The sequence below is a fragment of the Prosopis cineraria genome, unplaced genomic scaffold, assembly GCF_029017545.1.
Source record: "Prosopis cineraria cultivar Desert tree isolate PC_DT_omini unplaced genomic scaffold, ASM2901754v1 PC3, whole genome shotgun sequence".
NCBI lineage: Eukaryota > Viridiplantae > Streptophyta > Magnoliopsida > Fabales > Fabaceae > Prosopis > Prosopis cineraria.
In genome coordinates, this window is record NW_026555334.1 from 34,699,417 (window position 1) to 34,723,480 (window position 24,064).

Below are 24,064 nucleotides of genomic sequence, written 5' to 3' on the forward strand. Positions count from 1 at the left end.
ATCCAGCAATGGAAGGAAAAGGAAGAAGAGGAAGCAGAAGGGTCTGAATGGAGAAGACAAGGAAGTGAGGGGGGAGAAATGTCGAACCTAAAACTTGTTGCTGCGTAAATCTTTGGTCAGCCAAAAATATTTAACAATCAACTAACTCCAGATTTAATGGGGAGAGGAGTCTCTCCTCTTCTTTCTCTCCTTTCCCTTCATTTCTCTAATTTTTACCCTTCATTCATTTATAATTTAAAAAAAAATATTTAATAAAATAGTAATAAATGGTAAAGATTGAAGAAGTGGAGGAAAAATGAGAGAAGAAAAAGAAGAGACCCCCTCCACAATTTAATGATAGAGTGAGATTGAATTGATTTTAAAAGCTTTGAGCAACATTACACCAATTGAAAAACAAAGATATCGGATACTCCTTTTAAAAAAACTTTGCTCCTTTTAAAAAAATTTTGCAATATTTTTATCCTTTAACCCAACTTAAAATGAGTCAGCTAATCATAGATCCTCTAGGCATGTAGGAGTGGTCCCAGGCATGAGTCATTGCAGGTTGTACGTTCAACCACAATTTATTGGAGTTGGAATTTTTCAAGGTGTAAATTTAGCTTTAAAAGAGAGATTTTTTGTGCATATATAGTTTACGTTGTTGGATAGTTAAAGTCATATATTGCTTTAACTGGTATAGCGCCAATTAGTATCCACATATCTTTTTTCATTTTTTTTTTAAATGAGGTAAACAAAGTTCTAACGATACAACTTTGATCATTGAAAGCTATTGGATTAATTTTTCTCAGGAAGCTTTTCTAGCAACTCCGGGATCACTTCAAACAGATCTCCGACTAGTCCATAATCGGCAACCTGCAATGAACAATATCATATTAAAATGTAAAATTCAATTGCAAACATGGTAAAGATAACCATAGGATGTACGCCTACACAAGTTTATTCTGTCTTAACAATAAAAACTTCAAAAGTAAGATAGGGATCAATATGGAAGCATAAATTTACTTGAAAACGAGAGAGAGCTATAACCTGAAATATAGGAGCATCAGCATCTTTGTTTACAGCAACAATGACTTTGGAATCTCTCATCCCTGCCAAGTGTTGAATAGCTCCTGACACCCCAAATGCCATATAGAGTTCTGGGGCAACAATTTTCCCAGTTTGCCCAACCTATATATGCACATCAAAATGACAAAAGGAAAAAGGCGTGGGATCACGTATTAACTCGATGAATCAATAAATGCAGCTTAAGAGGATAATATTGAAATTCATTTCAAAGCCTATCAGATGCATGACCAAAACCCCCAACCCACCCGAAAAAAAAAATGTCATTGAATGAGCAATCAATACCAAGGCCAAAAAGATTGTGTTAATACGGCACCAGGCAGACATTGCCAGCATAATTTATCTGATGTTATTTTGGCGAGACATATACAAACTATGTTACCGAAGATGTAAAAGATTGTGTAGACTAAAAATCACAGTATAAACAATGCAAGATGAGAATATATCATGGTAATTCAGGATTAATTTGGAGTTATCAGTTTTGGTGCTGGAGATAGGGAATTGACAATGTGCACTATTCGTGATTTGTAAACAGTACAGCTTGTTATAAATTTACATAAAATATAGAAGATTGGTATTGATAATATTTTTGATGATTTGTGTTTCACTTTCATGTGCTTCTTCAACTTCTACACCAATTGACTAAGTAATGAGTCGCTGTTTGGCTTAGCTTTTAAAACGTGTACCCTTTTCACCCAGCAACATTGCAATTAGAACATATTCTTAGAAAAAGGTAGTCAAGCAAAGGATGTAAAGACCAGAGAATATAGCCCGGAAAAAAAAAAACTTTTCTCCCATTCTCCAGTTTGTTTGCATGTCATTGTCTGTTGAGGTGAGGAATATAATGGATGAATGACAAGTACGGACCTTGTAAGAAAATTAAGGTCAAATTAAGAATGTAAATACTGAAATATGGGAGAAGGGGTACTAAATTTGGGAATTTTAGTGTTAAAAAAGTCTTAATTTGACATTAAGTTTTTTTCTGGGGTCCTTACTTGTCATTCCCCTGAAAATAATTTCAATTTCAAAGGAAAGTAAATTGTCACCTGGAGATCATGGGAACAAACCCAGCATCAACAGCAGCTCGAGTGGCCCCAACTAAGCAAAAGAAAATTAAATAATTAGATTTTCAGAAAATAAATAATAGGTGTATAGGTGACAATAACGAAAATTTCCTACTGGTTCTAAAATATTCAATCACACTAAAATGTCAATGCATGTAATTAGAGACTAAGATTTGCTGGTCTGATCTGACTATGAGATAATGGCATTGGATTATTTAATCAGTGAGCATATAGGAAATGCAGTGACAAGAGAAAAAACAAAATCCCCATGCATATGAATCAGTATAATAGTATCATCCAGAGAAAATACCAGCAGCACCAAGCTTGTTAGCTAACTTTTCAATCATTTTAAAGTTCTCAGCACTTTTCAACGCACGACCACCAGTAACAACGATACGTGCATTCCCAAGATCTGGCCTCTCTGAATCCTGAGATGTATGAGATATGTATCTAGACTTGCCAAGATCTGTAAAATCTCAAAAAAAAAAAAATCACCATTTGGGATAACTTCAAATACCTGATGTTTAACAATTGATTTAAGAGATGAAAATGATCGAGAAAATTATCCATGATATTAAACAAGTTCTTTTAAGTCTCTAACAATATCCAGCAGTCAATGAACAAATATTGGGCAAGTTCATTTCAGATTTTATATCCTTGTCTATTTTCATACTGCCATTAAACAAAAATTTCTATGCATCAGAAACAGAAAAAGCTGACCTTCATCAAATGTTGAAAGGTCAACCTGAGATATTGTAGCCTGATTAGATTTTGAATCAACTGTTTTCTGGGAAATGGGAAAAGATGTGGATCTAATTGTCAATATACAAGGGTTAGCACCAGTATATCGAACAGTTGAAAGGGCATTTCCAGCATATATAGGCCTGCAATATGATATTAGAACCTTGCTATCAGTCAGATGAAGAAATTAACATTTTTATAGGACATGACCAAGTCGAAAGCAGGTCCATGGGGAATGACTCAACAGCTTGCATAATCCAAAGGACAACATCATGACTGTATCTGTCAATGGTTAAACTTTTTATCATCATAAAAATTCCCGAAGATCAATCTCATTAGTTTAATATAAAGCAATCAGGGATGGGGGTTTTTATGGTCCCAGAAAATGAGAGATCAGCCACAAATCCATAACATAAAATTATGAAAGAAAAAGCTGGAAGAGGCAGTATTGACTCCCTCAGTTAAATAGCATAAGAACCCAAAAAATTTAGACACAGTGGAGAACCTTGGTTTATTAGAGAGAGAGAGAGAGAGAGAGAGAGAGAGCATGATAATATCAACAACGATTTAGTTGTATGTTACAATTGATAGTGATTCTGAGCCACTTAAGTATCTAGCTTGCTCCAATTCATGATAGGGAGGTAGCACCGACTTGTGCAGTAAACAATTACTTTCTTCTATCAAACAAAATGAAGATAGAAAAAAATGCACCTCACAAAAGTATGAGATTCAGAAATTTCGATAACATCAGTGATTGGAGAAACATCTAAAAGAGCCGCTGCCCGTGGCACCACATTTTTCCCAAATGAATTTGAAGCGGCAATAATATGAGAGTAACCACCACTCTGCTGAGCCAAATGAACTAATTTTGCCAAGGGCTCAGCTAGAGGGTTCTTGAATTTATCTGAATCTGCCACAAGCACCTAAACAACAAATAGCACCCAGCAACCATCAAAATCCCAAAGCATAATCTTTTTTCCACTTCCTATATCGTTCTGCAGACAAATGATCCATCTCCTTTATCAAAAATACTCATTTGTAGCATACCAGAAATATCCAATAAATTGTCTTCAGTATTCCCCATTTTTCAAACATATTCATAAATCCTACACCAGATACTTCAGAGTAAAATTGATAATAAGAAAAACAAAGGGATTTGCCTGAGAGATTGAAGGTGGCATGAAGCAGCATGCGAAGCAGCATCGTGAAGGGAAGGACCCGAACCAGCCAAAAGCACAGAAATTGAAGCATCATCACCTAACGACTTGGCAGCCGCAACCGCGCCGCGCTGATGGAAGGAGCTTTTACAGCACCACCTTCGTGCTCTGCTATAAACCAGTGTACTTACCTAAATTGAATTTGAGTACAGAGACAGAGAGAGAGATAAATCGAAAGATTCTTATTTGAAGATGTAATCCAGTAAGTGGTTTGAGAAATTACATATCTAGAAGTCAAAGCGGATGAGAGTGACTGAAAATGTGAGGCAGACAGCAAAACGGTGCGTTTCCGGATACCTCCAAGGATCATGCGAGTCGCCATTGTTCCAGGAACTGAAAGTGTAATTCTGATGAATGCCAACTTTAAAGTATTTCAGCCTTCTGATAAAAATCACGTCAGAAAGTGATTATGAATCGGAATGAAGGAGCATCTGAAACAAACGAGCTTATTGATCAAAGCCTCCAAATCCAACCAAAACACGCAAACTGCGCAATTTTTTTTTAGGTAACAACTGCGTAATTCCATATGCAAGAGTTTTCGTTCTGACGTAATGGGATTCTATCCCATATGCTCCCAAGATTGACATGAAAGAAGGTCACTGTTTAGGACCCAAAAAAAATATTTTTTTATTTAGATTTTTTGGATTAACAATTTTTATCATATGAGGAAAATTAAATTCTTCAAATTCAGAGTGCAATTTTGATTGTATTTTAGGGTTTTTAAAATTTATGTTTTGTTAATTTTGATAAAATTTATACAAAATATAACCAATAGTAAATATGGAATTAAAGAGCATGGTTTGTTTGTTTTCTGTTTTTAAGAATTATGTTTTGTTTTTAAAACAAAAAGGTTTAAAAACTTATTGGAATAGTGTTTTTCATTGAATTATTTTCAAAATTACTTTCAGTGGTTATGTTTAAAAACAAAAATAGAAAAAAAATTAAAATATTTTTATTTATTTTTCTTGTTTTTAAAATATACTATATTAATTATTAAAAATTATACTTATCTTTACAAATATTAATCATTATCATTAACTGTTTATAATTATCACTATCAGTTCATTTTTTGATTCAAAAATTATTTTTTAATTGACATAACTAAACAAATTTTATTTTATTTTATTTTAAAAAATAATTTTAAAAAACTGTATTACAAAATAATTTTTAAAAAATAATAAATGAAAATAAAAACTGAACGACCCAAAGTCTTTATATTATTATTTTGCAGAATTATATCTTATATAAAAGTTGTAAGTATTGTAGCAGTCATATTTTTAAAGGGAATTCAAATGTTTTCTAAGATATTGAACGTCTCATTTTACAAAAAAAAAAAAAATGACACAAAAATAAATGAAACGCTAATCCGCAACGCTGGCCCTTATCCATTGTACTTTCTCTTCTTCTTTTTTTTTTAAATTCGAGGCAACGCATGCCTTGTCCCCCCTTTTCCCGCCCCAACCTAGTTGTCGTTTTCTATTTCTTGTTTGAAATTATGTGGGTCGTGTCATCTTTTGCCAATGTTCCATATTTACTCCCTCCATTTTAAAAATATTAAATTATTTTTAATTAAATTTCACCCTTTAATAAATTAATTACCTATTTTTAAAATTTAAAATTAATATTATTTTTTATATTTATTCTTATTAAACACTTTATAATTAAATAAAAATTATTATTGATAAAAATACTTTTAAAAAAACAATGATTTACTTTTCAAAAGACTAAAAATTATTTTATTTTTTAACATTTAACTCCTTAAAAAATATCTTACATTTTTTAATGAAAAAAGTACCTACTATATCAATAAAATTTATTTAAAATTTATAATTGTGAAATAATTTAATTATTAAACTTTTTATTTTATTCTATTAATAAATATTTCTCATTATGATTAATTCTTTTTTTATTTTATTCATGGTTAATTATTTTTTAAGATTTTATACATTTTTAAATTAAAATGTAATTAAACAAAGAGCAATGCATTTTGCACGGAATTTAAAATACGTTACAATATCTGTACTTTATGAACAATAAAACATTCTAGAAATGTTATATATAAATATATAGATTATAAACAATTATTTTTTCATAGTTTAGGTTGATTAAGCGATCACATAATCACCATATCTTTTTTCCCTCTCCATAAGAGCCAAGTTAAAACCAGTTAAAAAGTCAGCGAGATTAAGTTCGCAACCTCCTACGAATGAAAACCCAACGCCAATGCACAACTTAGGGCATTATTATGTTGGAGCCCATCAAGCAAAATCCAATAAGGCAATAGGATCCAACCATTATTTTTTAATTATTTATTTTTCAAAAAATTGTACCACCCCCTATCTAACCCTCGGTCCTATTGCCCCTGGTTATGCGTTAATAGAAAAATATTTGGTTTATTATTAAATTCATACTCCATATATCTACTCAGATATTCATATAAAACAGAACGTTGACATAAGCATTTTACAAGGACTCGAGGACAATTTTCAGATGTACATACATCTGAATTCAAATTTTCACTGTGCGCGAAAATCATGGAGTGAAAAAAGAAAAAAAGGAAGCCGCGCAGATAAAGACCTAATCTTCTAATCATATGGTAATCTAATTCCATTCAGATATGATAAAAAATTGTGAAAATAGTGCAACCATGAATCAATATTCCTAAATGACTATAATATTGATTCTGGAATATGATATGATTGCAAAGATTGTAGAACGGTGGCGCAAAAGCCTAACAGGCCAAGAAAATAAACTGATAACTGCCAGTCAAAACTCAACCATTATTCCAACACTGCGCAAATTGGACATGTTTCTGCTGCTTCTTGATAAGTAAAAGGGTTGACAAGCATATTACTATTGCAACTGGTAAATCATACTGGAACAACAGAGGTAAGTGAAAATGTGGGCATTGAACAGATATCGTAACGGTCTCTACCTAGAACTACAGTCAAGCAAATATGGAGTCCAATCTGTCCCAGTCAAGCAAATATGGTAACGTTACAAAAGGATGTACACCAGGGATATGATTCAATAAAAGTTTCTTCCCAATCAGTTGCAAACACCCACCTGTTTGACTGACTGTTCCATCTCTAGCACCTGATGAACCCTGAGGACGTCCATAGCCAACCTTTATGCCAGATTGACTGCAGTAATGGAATTATTATTCATAATAATATTAGCACTCACAAGTCACAACTCACACGGTCCTTCGGCTGAAGATCATCCATGACCATTCTTTTCCAGGAAAATCAGCAGAAGCACAATGCATCTAATGTTTGATTATTAGGGAAAAAAAGAAAAGAAAAGAAAGAAGAAGCCAGTTTCGTATAGGCACATCTTCCCATAAGCCATTGAAGTTCAAACAAGGGCACAAAATTGGCTTTCTCAAGAAGCGACTAAGAGAATCTAATGTCAGTATCTTCGGTCTGATAATGTCATTCAGATTTATATTACCGATACCACATGGGGCTAGTTATGGTCAAATTGTCAATGGTCCAACCTATACCTCAACTCATAAAATCCTACAAACTTAAACATGCAAAACGACCGTTGATAATTACCTCGTTGGAGACATCAAAGACTCTTCCTGAATTTTCTGAAGAATCTTAGCAGCAGTTTTTATAAAAGCCTGCAGAACATGCTTCAAGTTACATTGTACACTAATGGGAAATGCCAATAATCTTGAGGCTTCATAGCACTTGTAACCAAAATTATATCACCTCTTCAACGTGTTGGGCTGTCCTTGCAGAAGTCTCCAAGAATAAAAGCCCATTTTCCTTTGCAAATTGCTCCCCCTCCTCTTTGCTCACAGCCCTTCGTGAGACAGATCACCCTTGTTTCCTATGAGCGTGATAGTCATGGTATCAAAACGACCGTTGATAATTACCTCGTTGGAGACATCAAAGACTCCTTCCTGAATTTTCTGAAGAATCTTAGCAGCAGTTTTTATAAAAGCCTGCAGAACATGCTTCAAGTTACATTGTACACTAATGGAAAATGCCAATAATCTTGAGGCTTCATAGCACTTGTAACCAAAATTATATCACCTCTTCAACGTGTTGGGGCTGTCCTTGCAGAAGTCTCCAAGAATAAAAGCCCATTTTCCTTTGCAAATTGCTCCCCCTCCTCTTTGCTCACAGCCCTTCGGTGAGACAGATCACCCTTGTTTCCTATGAGCGTGATAGTCATGGTAGGACTGGCATGCTGTCGGGCATCTTCCAGCCAACTTGCTAAATGATTAAATGTCTCCCTCCTGGTCAACAGAACAAGCTTCTGGTTGTCAGTTGGTGCTATAAGAGAGGAAATAAAACAAAAGAAAAAGAAAGCCTCATATATATCCCCCACAAATGGGCATAGTGATTTACACATGTTTTTGTAAATGGAATAAAATTGTGCTGCTCTGGATGTCCATAAATACAGAAGATCATAAAACGCATGTTGAATCACAAGTGCTTGAGCATAACCAGCGCAATTTGAATGTATAATCTTAGATAGTCCAAATAGAAGCATGACCAGACAACAGGCACCTATGTTCTAGATTCAGTGCAAAAGAACTTTTGAACAAGAGAATCAACAATTGCAAAAGGAAAGGCAACATAAAGCTTTGGTCAGCTGCCAAAAGTCTGTTAACAATAACATATGCCGCACATTTGCACTGCATTTCACTTCTCCTGTAGGCAATGAAGAATCTGCATCCTGCTAGCGATTCCAAAGAGGAAAACACACAACACGGGAGCATATGGAAGGGTGATGAGTATGGCATCACCCTCCAGCATGCAGAGAATGCCTTATTTCAAGTGATAAAATCAACACCCCACCTTGTGATGTCATAAACTAGGAGGGCTCCCGCTGCTCCTCTGTAGTAAGATCTAGTGATGGATCTAAATGACTCTTGCCCAGCCTACAGTTTAACAAGACACCCTTCTTCAGCACATAGAAAAACATACATTGAAGTAATTGCAAATCATTTTGGGTTACACCATGCTACCTACACAACCTGTTAGAATGTAATTCATGTAGATCCCAACATAACCAAATAAATCAAACCGTCACCCTGCACAGAATAATTTGTTTGCAGGCAGTTTGTAATTGGTTCACTCAAAATATATAATCACAATTTCAGAAACTTGGAGGAAATAGAAACTAAAGAAAACTATATTCAGCACTATCAAGACTGTTTCATATGTTAATTAGTGAGTGGAATCTAAAAAGGACAACTTTGCATGGCAGTCCTAAAAATGCAATCAAAGCACTCATTATCACATCCTTTAAGAGTTACTGCCATGCAAGAAATGTTGGGAATTTGTTAGATAATCTGATTCAAGTAGTGCCTAAAGATACTGTCCTTGAGACTTATTACCCCACACAAGTTGAATGCAGCAACTATTAAACAACCCTTCCTATATAAAAGAGGGTGCCAGAACAACAAAAATACACACATGGAAAAGAAGAACTTGGGAGACGGAAGAGGCATGCTCAAAAGCTCAAGACAATCTATTCTGTACACTCCACAAGCATGCCTTACATGGGCAATAGATGTACAGGAATGTTGGGTTGGGCACCATTAAAACCTTTAGAGTTTTGTAAGCACTTAAACATTGAATAGATTAAGAAACTCATCAATAGACATTGTAAATTGTAAATTGTAAATTTAGAAAGGTTAGAGTTTTGAACAAGTCATCATTAATTACTTACAAAGTTCTAAAGATTAATACTTGAATAATTAATCAGCATTATGAATTGCAAATTCTAAGGGTTTGAACATCGAATTTGGTCCTTTAAAATATTTTTGAAAATGCAAATATTTTGATTTGATAAAAGAGCCCAATATCATGTCTCACTCACGTACGATGTATGAGCACAGTCACTCTCTCTTGGGGTTCATCTCAGTTGCTCGATTCTCATCTTAGCATTTATACACAAAGGCTTCTTCAATCTTGGGAAATGTGAGGTTTCTTTGACACGATATAGAGAATATTACAATTACAACAAGAACAAGTTGCGTGATATCAAACTAGGCCATCTTTTCTTGGTCGTGAAAACTAGGCGTTAATAAAGTATAATTGTAGAGAGATCTCTTAATTAGAATCATTCTACAGACGTGTCAGATATGATTTGGAGAAGCTGTTTCGTTCAAAAATAAAAAAAAAATAAAAAGATTGATTTGAGAAGCTTGCGACATATGGGATTATAAAGCCAAGAAACTAATTAATCAAATTAAGATGCTCTCACCTGTTCCAAACAAAAACAAACAACAAACAAAAGATGCGTAATGCCTTGAAGATTGTTTATTGTATTCAAATCAGAAAAAAGGTTATGTAGTTTCCAAAGTTTTCAAAGGAAAAGGAAAGAAGAAAGAGAAGAGAAAAACAGCACGGCAGAAAAAGATCGACCAAAAAATCCGAGCATGTGGTAGAGATAATAGATTATGAGACGTCTTCTAATAAGGTTTCAATCTTAAAATTACTCCCCTATATTTGGAACTCGAAAAGTTTGTTGAAGGTCAATTATTTCATGGCATTCAACACGTGGCTTTATTAAGATTTGTGAATTTGAATTGAATTGGGCGAATGATCACAAATTCGATAATATATTCAATGGACGAACCTTTCAGGCTAATAATGTCCCCACTCCTCTTCATTTAAAGAAAGGCAGAATATTTTTCCATATTGCAACCAAGACGAAAATACGGACTACCTGAAGCTCCAAGTTCAGAAACGATGAGATCACCGAGTCCCAAGGTTAACGCTAGGCAATGAGTACATATTTTCAATTTATTCTGACTTCAATTCATCAAAAAAAGAAAAGAGAGGGAAGGACAGCATGGATTTACAGTGTCCCCAAATCTGAGCTTAATGGGTCGGCCATCGATGGTGACCATACGAGCGCCGAACTCGACACAATAGTGAGATCATGAACCGGCTGGACCTCTTGTCGGTGAATTGTAGGAGGAGGCATGACTTGCCAACACCTGAGTCGCGCCAGATAGAAATCCGAAAACAGGGATTCAAAGTAGGAAGGCAATTGAGAAAAGAACTAGGGATTGGAAGAGGAAGAGGAGGAGACCTGTGTCGCCAATAATAATATACTTGAAGAGGTAGTCGGAGGACATGAGGAACAAAGGACGCCGTGAAGAGCAGAGGAAGAAGAGGAAAGCCGAGGTCGAAGCAGTCAAGAGATTGGAGAACGAGCTGTGGAGTAAAGAGGACGATAACGAGAATTGCACACGTCAAGAAGGGCCGAGAGACGACAAAGCCGTCGGTCGGTGACTTAGTGTGACGTTCAATTCAAAGCATAAGGATGTGCTGACGTCCGGTGGTAGCTAAATACTAAATACTAAATACTATGCCCGTAATCAAATTATAAAAGATTTTTAAATAAAAATTTTATATATTAATAAATTTTATTAAATATCTTTTAATAATTTTATCTTTTTAAAATAAAAATATAAATTTTTAAAAATACTCATCATTTAATATATTAACAAAAAAGAGACATAAATTAATTATATAGAGAAAAAAAGTATTGGTACATTTAAAACGAAATTTAATTTAACTAAAGTATCTTATATTTTAAAATAAAAAAAAATTTTTAAAAATATTCTATAATTTAGGATAAAGAGAATACTAATTACTCTTTATAAGTCATTTTAAAAATTTGATTGCTCTAAGGTGTAATTTTTTTAGAAAAAAATATACATTTTGGTCCCTAAATTTTACTCATATTTTAATTATAGATCCTTTGCACTTTTCACTATTTGGATCCCTACACTTTCATTTTTTAATGTTTTAAGTCCTTAAATTAACAAAATATGAGGACATTAGATGAACATAAAACATAAGAAAAAGTGCAAGTATTTATAACAAAACACCGGCAAAGGGTAAGAATCAAAATGTAATGTTTTTTATTTTTTTTATCAAAAAAACAACTTCAAATTAAAAATAAAAACTACTACACTATATTGTCTCTAGAGCACCTATGTCTTTTTCAAAGATTGTAAAGTTACTTTGTTCTACTAATTTAGTTTTGAATTTAATACTTCCCCAATCTTTTTTACAAGTCAGTTTTTACTAACCTCATCATATCATGCAAAAAATAATAATAAATAAAAGTATATAAAATTTTTAAATATGCCATTATATAATAAATTTAAAAAAGTGATATCATATTACTTTCTCTATCTCGCAAGAGTAAATTTAGAAATATCTTTCAAATTATTATCTAAAAGAGCCGCAATGTGAATTATAAATGAAATCAAATATATCTTTTAAAATGTGATTTTAAATAAATGAAATTGGAGAAAGTACAAAATAATTTATACAAGCCAAGTCTCATAATAACACTATAGCTAATTTGAGAACCAAATATTCTTGTAAACAAAAAAATGAAAGTCTTTTGAATGCCTCCATCTAAGGTCGAGTTTCCCGATTTTGGTAGACAAGGAATGTTTTTAAAAGTGAATGATTGGTGCTTTCAAGTATTGTTATTTACATATATTTTTTGGATCCTAACTTCTTAAAATAGTTGAACTTTAAAAATCAACTTCGTTAATATTTCTTCAAATTGTAGTGTATTTAATAGAGTAAAGATGAAAAGATAGGATTAATTTAAAAGTAAGGAACTATTTTATCAAGAGGTGAGATTCAGTTAAAAATCTCTTATATTTTTAAATAAGAAAGTATAAAAATTAAAATATCAGACACAGTTAGGTTATTTTCATGAGTTTAAAAATTATTTAATCAAGCTTTTAATCATTGGACCAACTTCCAAGAGGGTTGAGAATTAATTCTAAAATTTAGAAAACTCTCAAAGTAACAAGCTTTAGTAAAACTACATGGGACAAAAAGGTGATCCAAACTTTCATTATTTAAATTACAAAAGACATTTGGTCTAAGGTATAAAACCCAGACACTTGGTAGTTATTATATTTATATATTTAGTTAAACACTTATTAATGAGAATATTTAAATAAGTTAAGTATTATATTTATTATACTCAATAATACAATTAAAAAGATGTAAAAAAAATTTTAGTCAAAATTTTAACAAATTTTTTTTTAAATGTAAATCAGTTAACAATAATTTATACATTTGAATTACAAATATACAAGCCAAAAATATACACACAAGGGGAAGGAGAGTTAGTTACCGTTAATCAGCTTAATTGCTGTATTTACAAGAAAATGAAAATCTTAAGAAATGACTAATAAGAATAAAATCATTTTTATTTGTATCAAAAATAAAATAAAATAATTTTTTGTTTTATGATAAATAAAATCATTTTTATTCTATGAATGTGTATTTCATTTCAACTCGGTTCTGATAAAAAATATTTTATAACTAGCTCTTTCAGAAAATTAATTTTCACTCTAAAGTTGAAAAATTTTGTTACCACATTTTAAGTTCATACCTCAGATGAAATACATTTTTCTATATAACTTGTGAATTATTATGTGACCCTTTAATTTAACTTGTGAATTATTATGTGACCCTTTAATTCGTCTATCCATCCATATCCATGTATAATATAAAATTTCTTAAAAAAACCATATTATTCATAAATAATGAATAATACAAGTTATTTTATATCCTACAAAAACATGAAACCGACATACTATGCCTTAGGTTATACTCAATACGATAAGGATAGATATGGCAGTGAATTTTTCATAGGGTATATTTTTACACAATTGCACATACTTTATGTTGGAAAAAGTTAATTACTCCCTCCATTTTAAATTATAAGATAGTTTAGAGATAAAATCTCACATATCAATAAATATTATTAAATACAATTAACAACTTTATCTTTTCAAAACAAAAATATAAAATTCAAAAACACTCATAATTTAATATATTAAAAAGAGAAGAAACGTAAATTAATTATAGAGGAAAAAAGGGTAATATTGAAATTGATACATTTAATGAAACATTAATTTACTCAAAGTGTTTATATTTGAGATAAAAAAACTCATTCAAAAGTATCTTATAATTTGAGACGGATGGAATATTATATTTGAAAATTTAAATTCCTTCTTTGCTCTGAAGTAAGAGGTTGCAGCTTTGATTTTTCAATTTTTTGTCGCGTATCAACACAATAGCGTCCACATTTAGTACTCCTCATAACGATGAGCCGTGTGCTCATCAGGGCCAGGACTAATGTTGGCCCTTCATTTCAGCCTTATTTAATCCTTGTCGTTCATTTAAATTAATGTTTAAATATTTTTAACATTATATTTATTAAAATAAAAAATATAAAAAAATTTTAATATTAAATCTAGACTATTTAAAATATATTTAAATGGTTAATTTGTAAAATTAATAAATTTTTAATATTAAATTAGGTCATCTAAATTATATCTGAATTGTACAGAGTCTATCTGTATAATCAAATTGTAAAAGTATAATTTTTTCATATTAAATTAGATTGCTAGATTAAATCTGTACTGACTAGATTGGTAATAAACAGATATATTAAACTTTTAATTTTTTAATTTTTTATATTAATAAATGAAATATTAAAAATATTTAAAAAATTAATTTAAATAAACAGCAAGGATAAACAAGGGCTGAAATAGAGATTTCTCGTGATCTGATGAGCACGCGGTGGTCATCACAAACAATGAGCACCGAATGCAACTCCCGACACAATATGGGCTGACTCCTTCTTCAAGTGATAAATGAGACAGTTCTTTTTTTATTCTTTATAAATATTTTATTATGAAAAGGTGAGATATAAATGTGAATACATTTATTAATAAAAATTTGAATTTAAATTTATTACATTATGAAACAATAGTCACTTTTGCTAAACTCAATCACATTGGTACAAGTCGGTCCTTTGATTAGCTTAAGCTTTTTATCTCGTTAATTAATCAAGGGCAATTATTTGAAGGAAAAAACGATTTTTAGCTAATTTGACATGCTAGGAAAAGAGCACAAGTTTTTGGCCTGAAAAAGAAAAACCAGCATTGACATAAACTACCCCATAGGCCATATCACGGGCCCAGAAAACATGATTTACGTTATGGGGGACAATGATTTAAAAACCCAATGAAATCACGAAGTTCAGTTCAGTTCAGCTGCTTTTATAAACCGGTGGAAAAGACCTATTGGCGAAGGACAAAGGGTTGAAACGAGGCCGGGACAAATGACGAGGAACAAGCGCTATTGGCGAGAATTTAGTGCTTCGTCCATCAAATAAAAAGCTGGCTGGTGGCTGCTGCGCCTGCGCATATTCGATAGCCGATGCGAATATTCCGCGCTAAAAACTCATTGGACATTGGGACAATAACGGTGATTACCGTAACCATGTGAAAGTAAACTTATAAATAAAACGTCAAAAATAAGATTGTGAAACTCACAAATTTAAATAAATTTATGACAAAAATATAAAATTCATATCATGAATTTAAATCATAATTATAAGAGTATACTTTTATTAATAATTAATCATTAAAATATTATTGTAATTTAATTTAAATATATTAAAAATATGAATAATTGAAATTAAATCCATCTACATTGATAAATTATCATATATAAGACATAATAATTTAAAAAATAGGACAATTTATTTTTAATATTTTGTTTTCTTTTTTATTAATATTATTTTTATATTTTAATTTTTTTTCTTTGGATAAGGTCTTACAATTTTTATGAATTGAATTCTTCAAACTATATATACTTAACTTATTCAAAAAAAAAATGACGAGTTTAACAAATTTAACTAAGATTGCATTTAGTTTGAGTATGAAACTAGTTGATATGATTTTATAAGTTAAAACTATAAAAATGATAAATTCAGAGGTAAACTTGCGAGTTTAACTAAGTTTGTATTTAGTTGAATTTATGAGTAAGTTGACACGATTTTATAAGCTGAACACATAAAAACGTTAAACTCATAAATAAACTTGAGTGTTTAACACTTATGCATGATAGGGAATTTGCATTTTGCAAATTTCACAAGGCAAATGTCTTGCACGATACTTTCACTTATACTCCCTCATTTTTTTCATTAAAAAAAAAATCACTTTTAATTATATTTTTTATAAGTACGATTATCAATTTCAATAAGTATTATATATCTTTTAAATCATTCTTCATGATTTACATCAATGAAAAAAATTAAGGTACACTTATGTTAATTAATACATGATATTTTAGTTCACTTATTTTACTTTTAGACATACTCCATGGCCTTTATATATAGATATTTTAAGCCAAATCATATAAATTAATAAAAGTTTGTCATCTAATTAAAGCACAACATTTCAATTTTACTTTAATTGTGTTGAAATAAAAAAAAAATATTTTTTCAAAGTAAATTAATGAAAATACTTATTCTTTTTCTCTTTCAATTAATAAAGGTATAATGATCCATTTATTAAAAAAAATACTAACAATATTTTATATTTAGGAATAAAAAATTTAAAAGATTCTTATATATAAGAATAGAGAAAGTAATTATTATAGCTAACTGACTTTTTAAAATTATGTAATACATTTTTTTTCTCATATATAAGAAGAGAGGAACTAGGGAGTACCACCCACATAAAATAATTCAAATTTACACTTACTAGGTTTCGCATGAGAAAGTTTATAAACCATATGGTGATTAGAGCAGTGCAAATAGATGCAGGCCAGCTCGCATGAGTTAAAATTTTAGCGGCTTGGTTTGGACTAGCCCGCCAAGATAAATGGGTTGGAAAAACCCAATCAAATCCACACGCCGTGAGTTGGTGAGCCCGTGGGCTTGCCTACAAAATGCAAAATTATTTTTTTAATTTTTTTTAAAATAATTTAAATTTATAATAAACAACACATAGACACATAAAAATTGAATCACCCCTATCTAAATTCAATTAGACAAATCCCACACAATAAACTTTATTTATTTTCAACACCTATTTAAATCTAAATGGTCTATTGTACATTCTTGAAAAGTCACAGTATTTAAAAAAAAAAATTTAGAATCCAAACTTTTTTTTTTCCACCTTAAATGTTCCACTAAAAGTAAACTTAAATAATAGAAACGAATATGAAATTGATAAAAGAAAAAAAAATTAGAATTAAAAATATTTTCAGTATCACAAAAAATTTAAATGTAATTTTAATATTATTTATATTTGCTTTTATGAATTGAGAATTAAATAAAAAAATAAAGCCAAAACATTAAAAAATTATTCAATTTTTACTATTAATTATTTTTTCACCTACATGTACTATTATTTAAACAAAAATTTAAATATAAATTTATATTTTTTTCAACAAATTATTACATATAATTTTTTAATTTAATCTCATAAAATTAATAAATAATATATATTTATAATATTTTATAAAAACTAATAAGTCATTAATTTACGAACTATAATAATAATTTTATTTACAATTATAAAAAAATTTACATTATCTTTCAAATGTCAAAAACATATTTAAAAGTCATAAATTACCTATTTAAAAACTATAATCATTATTATATATTTAAAAAAAATATCATAATTAAAAAATAAATTAATTTTTTTAATTAAAATAGGCTTGCCCACAGGCCAGCCTGGTTAGCCATCAAGCTAGCCCATTTTCACTTGCCAATTTTACGGATTGGGCATTTAAAAAATAAAATAAGTTAATTTTTTCAATTCAACCCATTAAAATTGACAAGTTAAACAGGCTAGCCTGCAAGCTCAACCCATTTTCCAATTCCAAGTGATGATGCAGCAGCAGCCGAGTTGGCTTCTTGATGATTTTGTTCAGTCAGGCATTTCGTGGCCGATGTTATTAGGAAAAAGTGACACCTTCCAGATCATGGAAATTTTGGCAAAAATAGCCCCAACTAAACCCTACTAATGAAAAATCATCTGAGGGGATAAAAGCAACAGCTCAAGGTTCCATAAGCATACAAATTACATCAACATTCCACCGTTCCGAGTTTCAGCCTGATACGTTAAGTTCCTGTGTAAGTGAAAGCTACTCTTCCATAGCATCTCCTCCTTCAATCACTTCCACCGCCTCCTTCAAGGGAGTAATCTTTGTTAAAAGACCTCTGTACCAGATAGAATAAGATAGAAGTATTTTAGAGACCGCATATTTCCTTAATCCAAATGGGATTAAACCAAAGCTAACAGAAAAGCATGCACAGAAGACAATTGAGAATCAATCTTTGAATATTGGCAACCCCGAGCTATAAAAACAACTTTATCGTATCCAAGTGATTTCACTAATCTATAACATCTATCTTGCTTATGCATGGAGTAAAAACACAAGCAGCACTTCACAAAACCTTGCCCCTAAAGTCCACAGCCCAATCCCCGATAGTCTGACTAGCCAAGAAACACATCCCAGAACAGTACCGTTGATTTATTAATTGAAGCTTCAAGTATATTTATCAATAAATGAGTAAAATGTGCCACTAACCGGTCTTTTTAGGGAAGGTGAAGCCTTTTGGGTTCACATATGTACGAGGATTTGGCAGGAGATGGTTCCTGAGATACTCTTTATGACCCTGTGCAGTATCAAATAGAAGTGTACATGAAATGAAATTACTTAAAACCATCTCGAAGTATGTACAATGAAATGAAAATTACTTAAAACCATCTCGAAGTATAACTTGTAGGATCTGGGATCAAAGATCTAACCTTTGTTATCACGCAAACGTCAACATTACTTCCACTTCCCAAGTCATTAAATATACCAGCACATATTGCCTCAACCACTAGCTGTACCCCTTCATCCCTCTGCACCAAATAAAAATGGCAATGCAAAATTAAAAGCCAGCAAAATGACTGCACCTAGAATTGATAATAACAGCATAGATGTAAATCTCCAATAACTTTTTCCACTTTTCTGGGACGTAATGCCAATACCATTTAAAATCATGCTAAATTATATACACCACTTGCCAGAACCATCAAAGATAGCGTAACAGGTTTAAAGGGTGTCATAACAAAAAGCTCTATTGAACAGAACATGACTTCTGAACCATAATATGCATACCGTCAAGCCTTCCTTGTATTTAGACTCAAATAGAGACATTGCAGCAAGTGAACCTGATCCCATTGTTGCAAAGGGGAGTGATCAGTTGATCCATGCGGATAAATCTGGGGAAAAAAGCAAAACATTATCAAAAGTCACACGAAAATCAAATCAAATGCATTGAAAAGTAAAAGGCTCTAAGCAATGGACTCACAGTATGCAAATGAGGTCCAGTAACATCCACCCCACCGAGGACTAAAGCAGCCTGGACATAACCTTGGTAACTGGACAAATTTTTTTTTTTTTTTGTTAAAAAGTCAGATTGATAGCCTGATTGACAGTATAAAATCACTTGAAGAAGAATGTCCTGAAACTCAACTTGAAAAGATGTTTCTTCAGAAGGGTTAGTGCTGTAACAACTCTTGATTCTCGACCAGTATGGTACCGATGCAGTTGCAGTTGTGAGCTAACCATGTCTACAGTGAGCAAACACGTTTCATCTTAGGTGGTTATGCAATATTAAAGATGAGAAAACATTACCACCAGCCATATGACAGAAGCCATGGGACCGCAAATATGAGAGAAAATCAAAAGTAAAAACCACAATTACTCAAGAGAGGAAGTAAACAACAACACATAAAGGGTCCAAACAGATACCTGTTACTGCTTCAGTGTCAGCAGCAGTACCTGCTCCACAGCAATATATGTTTGGTGCCATATAATGAATCTTCTCACAGTTTTTATCAGCAACTATGGGCCCTTCAGTGGCCCTTGTATCTGCTCCAAGAATGACACCATCCTGATGATTTAACAAAAGATGAAGTACTGTTCAATCAAAAGGGGGGGGAGTGAAATATTACTGTATTATATGTTTGGAAAATACATCGAAACATTTTTTGTAAATAAGACATTAGGAAGAGAAAATTGTAAAATAAAGTTGTATAAAAATTCATTTAGAACAGTGGTAGTGCAGCAAAATTTAGCAGTCAATTGATCATTAAGAACATGGAAGATGCATGATTCACTTCTTTATTTTATGGGTTATTTAGTGATGAAGTAGTCCATCAATGAAAAAATGTTAGATTTAAAATTCATGAATCGTGACATACACGTACTTATTATAGCCACTTTACTCCTAGTGGCACCTAGTACCAATACAAAGAAGGAAAACAAAAATCTCAATTTCAATCTGCATACAGAAAAGTGCACGTTGCATTTCAAAGTTACCATAACCAATTTCTAAATTTGCAGATGCACAGATGTAAGCCCTTCTAGGTTCCAAGTTCAAACATGTCTTTTGCTTTCCCTCAAAATCAGGACCAGGTTCTAGAGCCTAACGATGTTTCTGAATGAGAGATATGGAATTATGGAAGGTCGCGGTTTCAGTAATATAATTTACACAACTATATAACACATGACTCTATTCAATTACACATAGAAGCAATGGAAAACTATTTACTACTAGATATCCAATGTAGGAATAAATAACAGCAAAAATGGCCAGATAAATAATAACCCGGGTACAAGAAAGCATTGATACCTGGAAAATTAAACCAACAATAGTAGTTCCAGTCTTCAGAAAAGATTGGGGTTTGAGACCCTTCTTTTCAAGCATATCATTTCTTTCGGCAGAGGTCAAAAAATTAAATCCACCCTTGGGAGGAAGATCTACCACTGACTTAGACATGTTTTGTATTCAGGTTGACCTGCAGACGAAGTGATAAAGGATGCCTGTCAGGCCTCTCTGCCAGAAGATCGGACAAGCCCTAATTGCCGAGCTAGAGCTTCAACAAAAGCATTTCATTATAAAAAATACGCAATATCCAAAAACAATAATTCTTATGCAATGTTAAGAATATATTCTTGTTACGCGTTTACTTCCTAAAATTGATCAATAAAAGCAAAAGGAATTGCAGAAATAAAAAACAATAAGAACACCAAAACCGAAATTGCACCGTGAAAGATCTAGGTATGGCGTGATTTGTGCCCTGCCGGTTTAGAACTGAGTGAAGTTGGAATCGAGAGGAGGGAAGCTAAAGAGAATAGCCAAATGTGGAAGACGGAGTGGACGAACCTTTCAATACTTGAAGCTGTCTGGTGTCGTGGGAAGAAAGAAAAAACAGGGACAGAGGGAAAGTATGTGTTTGTTTGCGGCTCGTTTCTTTGTTTTTGTGTTTTTTGGGGCGAAATCAAAGGTTTTAGAGTTGGGCCGGGCTTTACAGCTAGCTTGTGCTCTTGTGAGAAAAATGGACTTGGCTTCTTTTCATTTTTTCTCTCTTTACTTCCTTTCCACTTCTCATCTTAACTTTCAGATTTATTTATGAACGGTGAGATTTGATGTTTCATAAATTATTATTATATTTATTTTTTATAAAATTTTACATTTTAATAATAATTTATGAAACATCAAATCTCAACCGTTCAAAAATGAATCTAAAGGTTGAGATGGGAAGTGGAAAGGAAGTAGAGAGAGAAAAAATGGAAAAGAAGCTGGGTTCAAAAAAAATGTGGCAAAATCAAAACAATGGCCTGACATCATGGACCCAAATTAAATTAATTTTGTGGACCTGAACTTAAATGGAGTCATTCTCTCCAATTAATCACAGTTATCTAATGAATTTGAATGATTTAAGTCCTTTTCATCAGAAATAAAAAATTGTGGAAAATTTTTGAACTGTACGGTTTAATTGAGTAATAAATTTTTATCCAATCATAATAAAAATTAATTTTTACACTATGAAAATAGGATATTCCACAAGCAATTAAAAATAATAAACAGAGGTGTTTTAAATTTTTAGCAATCTCTGAGAATGGCCGTGCCATATATATATATATATATATATAAGTACATATTATTCCCATAACATGCATCGTATCTCATCACTCTCAGCACACATTTTTGACATTGAGCAGAAGAATATTATTGATCCAACAAATTCTTATGAAGCAAATAAACTTCTGCTCTTCCTTTTTACTTTCTGCTAGTGTCCTGATTTTCATTTTCTATTTGTTTCCTGTCCTTGTGTTCTTTTGGTTTGGCCTGGGAAATCTTACTCTTGATTTCCTTGGCTCTTTTATGTCTTGTAATGGTTTATCTAGAAAAAAACCAAAAAAAAATCTATTCAGTTAGGATTTGGGATACTGTTGATTTACTCAACATGCATTGGACGGTTTATGTTGATCATGCTTTCAAAACTCACGTCTTAAAGCAGATCACATCTTTATGCTTTAGGCGGAACTTGGTTCACTTTAATTGAATTGCCAGTCTTTAAAAGCATTATTTATGCAGTATAATGTTTATTCTGCTTTCAACAACTCAGACATTTATGAGTCCTCTAATATTGTACAAAGTATAAAGGATAAATGACACTGTTTATAATTTATAAGTAATGTAATACATGTATTGTAAAGCTAAAAACATGAGTCATTTTTATCTATGATTTTTTTAACAAGATTTTCCATTATTCCAAGCCAACTAATCTTTGAGTAGCATTGCATGTCTGCATTTGATTCAATTTCAGCCGCTATAGCAGCTTGGTTCATCAGAGAGAAGTTTTAAGAAAAGAAAAAAGAGTTAGTAACAAACAAAACCTCAGAAGTGTCTTTAAGAAAATTTTCCCTAAAGAATTTGGAGGGTCCTTCAACGGTTATGTGATATCTCACCATCAATATATATATCAACACAAATCTGAGTTTTTAAAAATCCTGACCACTAGCTTCTCTCATTTCATGAACAAAAGCTGGTTTTTCGAACAGCTATGCTGCCCATTTGAGTAGAGACCTTCAAACGAAGAAATTAATAATGTATACAGCACCTGTCTAAATATTCTGCCATATTCTGCAAAAGCAAATGTGTAACACTTACCCCGAGTGTTATCCAAAAATTACATAATTTAAATAAACTAAGTGTGGTTAAGGAGTTGATCCTCTAACTAACTTAAGAAATAAATCATTTAAAACCTAAAAAAATTATAGGTTCTACCTATAGCACACGAAAACAAGCTAGACGAAAGTGGAATAAAAGATGCGGTCATGACAGCATTAAATTGCTGTCATGACAGCCCTCCTAGGCCAACTTCTAGGAGGTTCCGTTCTGTCATTCAACCTCTGATCGAAGTGATTTTAAAGCTTACACGTCACATTTAAAGGGTACTATAAGTGTACTAAATTTCAAAAAGATTCAACGATCAGATTAAAAATTAGACATGTTAAAATATTGATTATTTTTGTTGTCATGACAGCTAAATGACAGCATCTCTGGACTAACTTTTGGGTACACCATTTCATCATCCGACCTTCGATCGGAGCGATTCCAAATCCCACATGTCACTTTTAAATAGTACTATTAGCATACCAAATTTTAGAAAGATCTATCGGACAGATTAAATTTCGTGTATGTTGTAACATTATCAATTATTGCTGTCATGATAGCTCCTCCGGACCAAATTCCGGATTACACCATTTCTCCGTCCGACATCCGATCAATGTGATTTCAAAGCCCACATGAAGCTTATAAAAGTTTTTACGTGTGACCCAAATTTTAGACAAATCCAACGGTCGGATTAAGATTTGGACACCCGTATGTAAAAGTGCAGGTTTTTGGTAAAAACCATTTTCAAAATTGTCCAAATCTCATCCTAATGGTTACAAACTTGTGAGAACACTTTGGACACGTCAAATAGGACTAAAAACATGTGATAGAATATTTAAATGGTAGAAAACCCTTTATACCAAAATTTGACCACTCGGGTACCATTTCCAAAATGGACCTAAACCCTCAAAATGCACAAATCACACAAAAGTGGCCAAAAACTATTCCAAATATCATATACACATATGAATACACATGCTAAATATTTTCACTTGGCTCAGAGATCTCGGTGGGGCCCACACACCCACTCTCTCTATCCAAGGTATATTTTTGTTTGCCCATAACACACCATTTGCAATGCAATCATTTTGCATTTGCTTGTGAAATCACATATATACCAAAATAAATATTTTCTTA

General features: G+C 31.9%; 3 protein-coding genes across 3 annotated transcripts; all 3 read right to left on the bottom strand.

The window, feature by feature from the left end:
* Nucleotides 1–631: 631 nt before the first annotated feature.
* LOC129306965 (electron transfer flavoprotein subunit alpha, mitochondrial) lies at nucleotides 632–4,621 on the bottom strand. Its single transcript, XM_054947797.1, is given in 10 exon segments — nucleotides 632–852; nucleotides 1,027–1,167; nucleotides 2,109–2,122; nucleotides 2,125–2,160; nucleotides 2,437–2,592; nucleotides 2,847–3,010; nucleotides 3,579–3,792; nucleotides 4,029–4,125; nucleotides 4,128–4,201; nucleotides 4,319–4,621. Coding segments are annotated over 10 exon segments (1,062 nt in total). The 5' UTR covers nucleotides 4,407–4,621; the 3' UTR covers nucleotides 632–774.
* A 3,326-nt stretch (nucleotides 4,622–7,947) lies between these two features.
* Nucleotides 7,948–11,363, bottom strand: LOC129304590 (ras-related protein RABB1b-like). Its single transcript, XM_054944298.1, is given in 7 exon segments — nucleotides 7,948–8,039; nucleotides 8,131–8,336; nucleotides 8,902–8,984; nucleotides 10,917–10,984; nucleotides 10,987–11,010; nucleotides 11,013–11,054; nucleotides 11,150–11,363. Coding segments are annotated over 6 exon segments (465 nt in total). The 5' UTR covers nucleotides 11,196–11,363; the 3' UTR covers nucleotides 7,948–8,039; nucleotides 8,131–8,134.
* A 6,465-nt stretch (nucleotides 11,364–17,828) lies between these two features.
* Nucleotides 17,829–21,211, bottom strand: LOC129306550 (proteasome subunit beta type-7-B-like). The gene is given in 10 exon segments (XM_054947211.1): nucleotides 17,829–18,125; nucleotides 18,499–18,586; nucleotides 18,720–18,818; nucleotides 19,078–19,157; nucleotides 19,160–19,181; nucleotides 19,271–19,340; nucleotides 19,436–19,532; nucleotides 19,714–19,855; nucleotides 20,597–20,762; nucleotides 21,012–21,211. Coding segments are annotated over 9 exon segments (819 nt in total). The 5' UTR covers nucleotides 20,744–20,762; nucleotides 21,012–21,211; the 3' UTR covers nucleotides 17,829–18,051.
* Nucleotides 21,212–24,064: the final 2,853 nt, after the last annotated feature.